This window comes from Propithecus coquereli, unplaced genomic scaffold (genome assembly GCF_000956105.1).
Source record: "Propithecus coquereli isolate 6110/MARCELLA unplaced genomic scaffold, Pcoq_1.0 Scaffold239, whole genome shotgun sequence".
Taxonomy (NCBI): domain Eukaryota; kingdom Metazoa; phylum Chordata; class Mammalia; order Primates; family Indriidae; genus Propithecus; species Propithecus coquereli.
Window position 1 is genome coordinate 3,681,797 of NW_012147941.1, and position 2,691 is coordinate 3,684,487.

General features: G+C 48.5%; 1 protein-coding gene across 1 annotated transcript in view; it reads left to right on the forward strand.

The window, feature by feature from the left end:
• Nucleotides 1–629: 629 nt before the first annotated feature.
• The window catches only part of SYF2 (SYF2 pre-mRNA-splicing factor), a 20,191-nt gene continuing 18,129 nt past the window's right edge, over nucleotides 630–2,691 (forward strand). Inside the window, exons 1-2 of the mRNA XM_012645918.1 lie at nucleotides 630–656; nucleotides 887–994. Of these exons, the coding sequence (XP_012501372.1) occupies nucleotides 630–656; nucleotides 887–994 (135 nt within the window). The remainder of the gene's footprint in view (nucleotides 657–886; nucleotides 995–2,691) is intronic.

The window sequence follows — 2,691 nt, forward strand, 5'->3', positions numbered from 1 at the left end:
CGGGAGTGGGGAGAGGGAAGGAAGCCTGAATTATCTTAATAACGTTAGCATTGTTATTAATTCTGGCATTGCTTACCCGCTGGGCACATAAGAGTGAATAAGATGGGACAGACCCTGCTCTCCTCCAGTTAATAATGCTGATGTGGGGTGGCGGGGCGGTGGGGGGAATCTTACACCACTGAGGAAGGTGTCAAATGACAGTGCTGGTGTCAAATGACAGTGCTAAGCTTGAGACAAAGCAGTTAGGGAAGACCTTCTCGGAGGAGGTGACACTGAGGCTAAATTCTGAATGGAAAGCACATTCGGCTCACGGGAAAGCATGAAGAGTAGGTGACTTTCTATCAGGCCCCTTTCGGCCACGCCTTCCCAGCCCTCCTCTCTAGAGATCTTCCCAAGCCTTTTTCCTTCCCAACCTCACACCTTCCTGCCCTTGCCTATGCGGCCTCTGCGGCTGCGCAAGACTCTGCCCAATAGAAAACATCTCACCGCTAAACGGGGCAGGGATTGGTCCCAAGTTCCTGACGTTGCCAGGTGGGGCGGGGCTTATAGTAGCTTATTTGTGCAGGGCGGTCCAAAGGCTGGCGGAAGTGCTCTGTGTTGTTGCCGGAAGTGGGAAGAGAAGAGTTGTGATGGCGGCTGCGATTGAAGCCGAGAAGGTGAGTGCGAGTGGTCCTACCAGGAGATTTTGTTGGTGAGGGTTCCGGGGAGAGGCAAGGCTAGAGGTGGAGGCGAAGCCTGGTGGCGGGCCAGGGAGGCACAGACAATGTGGGGACGGGCCGGCGGTGGAGGGCCCAGGCCCGGCCGATCTGGACGGGTGGGAACGCGGCCTGGGCCTCTCGGGAGAAGCCGAGCCAGCCCCGCCTAAAGTCGGTCCTCTTCGCCGCAGGTGCCGGTGGACAGCGGGGAGGAGGGGCCCCTCACGGCAGCCGAGGAGCTGGCCTCCCAGAAGCGCGAACAGAGACTGCGCAAATTCCGGGAGCTACACCTGAAGCGAGTGAGTAGTCTCGGAGGCCAGCTCAGAGCTGACATCTGGCCCGGCCTGTGCGCGTTTGTAGAGGGACTGGAAAGCCGCACCAGCGCGCCTGACACCGCAGAGCTGGAGCTGGATCATCCCCTGAGATGAAAGGTTTATCCTGGTGGTTCTAAATCCTGGCAGCACATAGAGATCACTTTGAGAACTTGTGAAAATACATGTGTTCACTCCAGCGCCCCTCCCACCCACATCTGATTTAATTTATCTGGCAAGGTTTGAGAGTCTCTATTATTAATACTGACAGCCTCCTGCTCTATGATTCTAACAAACTCTTCATTTTAACTAGGTAAATATGTAGAGTTAGAGACGAGAGGAGACTTGTCCAGGGTCAATAAGAGAGCTGGCTATTTCATTTAAAGAATACGAGTCTCTATAGGACGCAATAGCCAGAAATTTACTATGGTAAATACAATGCTAGAGATAGGAACGAAGTGCTCTGGAAGTGCAGAAGAGGAGAGATCAATGCAGTTTGTGGGGCTCCAGTGAGTGCTTCATATAATAGGTGACACCTAAACTATTTGAAAAGTGAATATGATATTATTTAATATCAGACAAAGGAATCTGAGGAAGAGATACCTAAGCAGAGAGAATAAATGCAAAGAAAGAGAATTCATATTAGGGATAAGAGTCTAGCAAACAACTGGCTGTAGTTGGAGCTGAGAAAGAAAAAAGCAGTTCCTGACTATTTCAGCATGGAGTGGCCTGACTGACAGCAAGGCCATGGTGTCACAAAACCCCAACGTCTCTCTGACTATTGTGGTGAGATGAAACCAGGAAGACTGTTCAGACCACAGAAATAACCACACATCCTTTTCTTCTGGCTAACAGCAGTGTCTGTTATTACCAAATACAGCATTAGTCTCATTACATTACTCTTTCTGTATAAAAATTTAAGCTATCTAATTATAGAATGACCTTTACTTTCTGACAGTGCCCAATTTAGAGCCTTGAACCCTTCCCTTAATCACCTGATACAAACCCAAATCTTTTTTTTTTTTTTTAAGACTGAGTCTCCACTCTGTTGCCCAGACTAGAGCACCATGGCATCAGCCTAGCACACAACAACCTCAAACTCCTGGGCTCAAGCAATCCTTCGGCCTCAGCCTCCCGAGTAGCTGGGACTACAGACACGCGCCACCATGCCTGGCTAATTTTTTCTATATATTTTTAGTTGTCCAGCTAACATCTTTCTATATTTTTTTTAGTAGAGACGGGGTCTCGCTCTTGCTCAGGCTGGTCTCGAACTCCTGAGCTCAAATGATCCACCTGTCTCAGCCTCCCAGAGTGCTAAGATTACAGGAGTGAGCCACCGCACCTGGCCACAAACCCAAATCTTGGAACTATTCCCTCCTAACACTGTCTCACTGGATTGCCCATGGTTCTCCGTGATTTGTTCTCTTCTTCAATGTAACAAATTCAACTTTGTTGGACTACAGGTGTGTTCTTGGCATCATCATTGCCAGAGCCAAGAATATATGAGGGATGGTAGTTGAGAGGAGTATCTGTCTTTGCCCAGGAAAATTTAATGTAATAAACAATTAAACAAACATGCTTAAATATTTACTTAGAGGGATTATGTAAAGAACACATACCTGGAAATTAGGAGATATGATTTCTGGATGAACTGCTACCAGCCTGTGACCTAAGAAACATCTAGC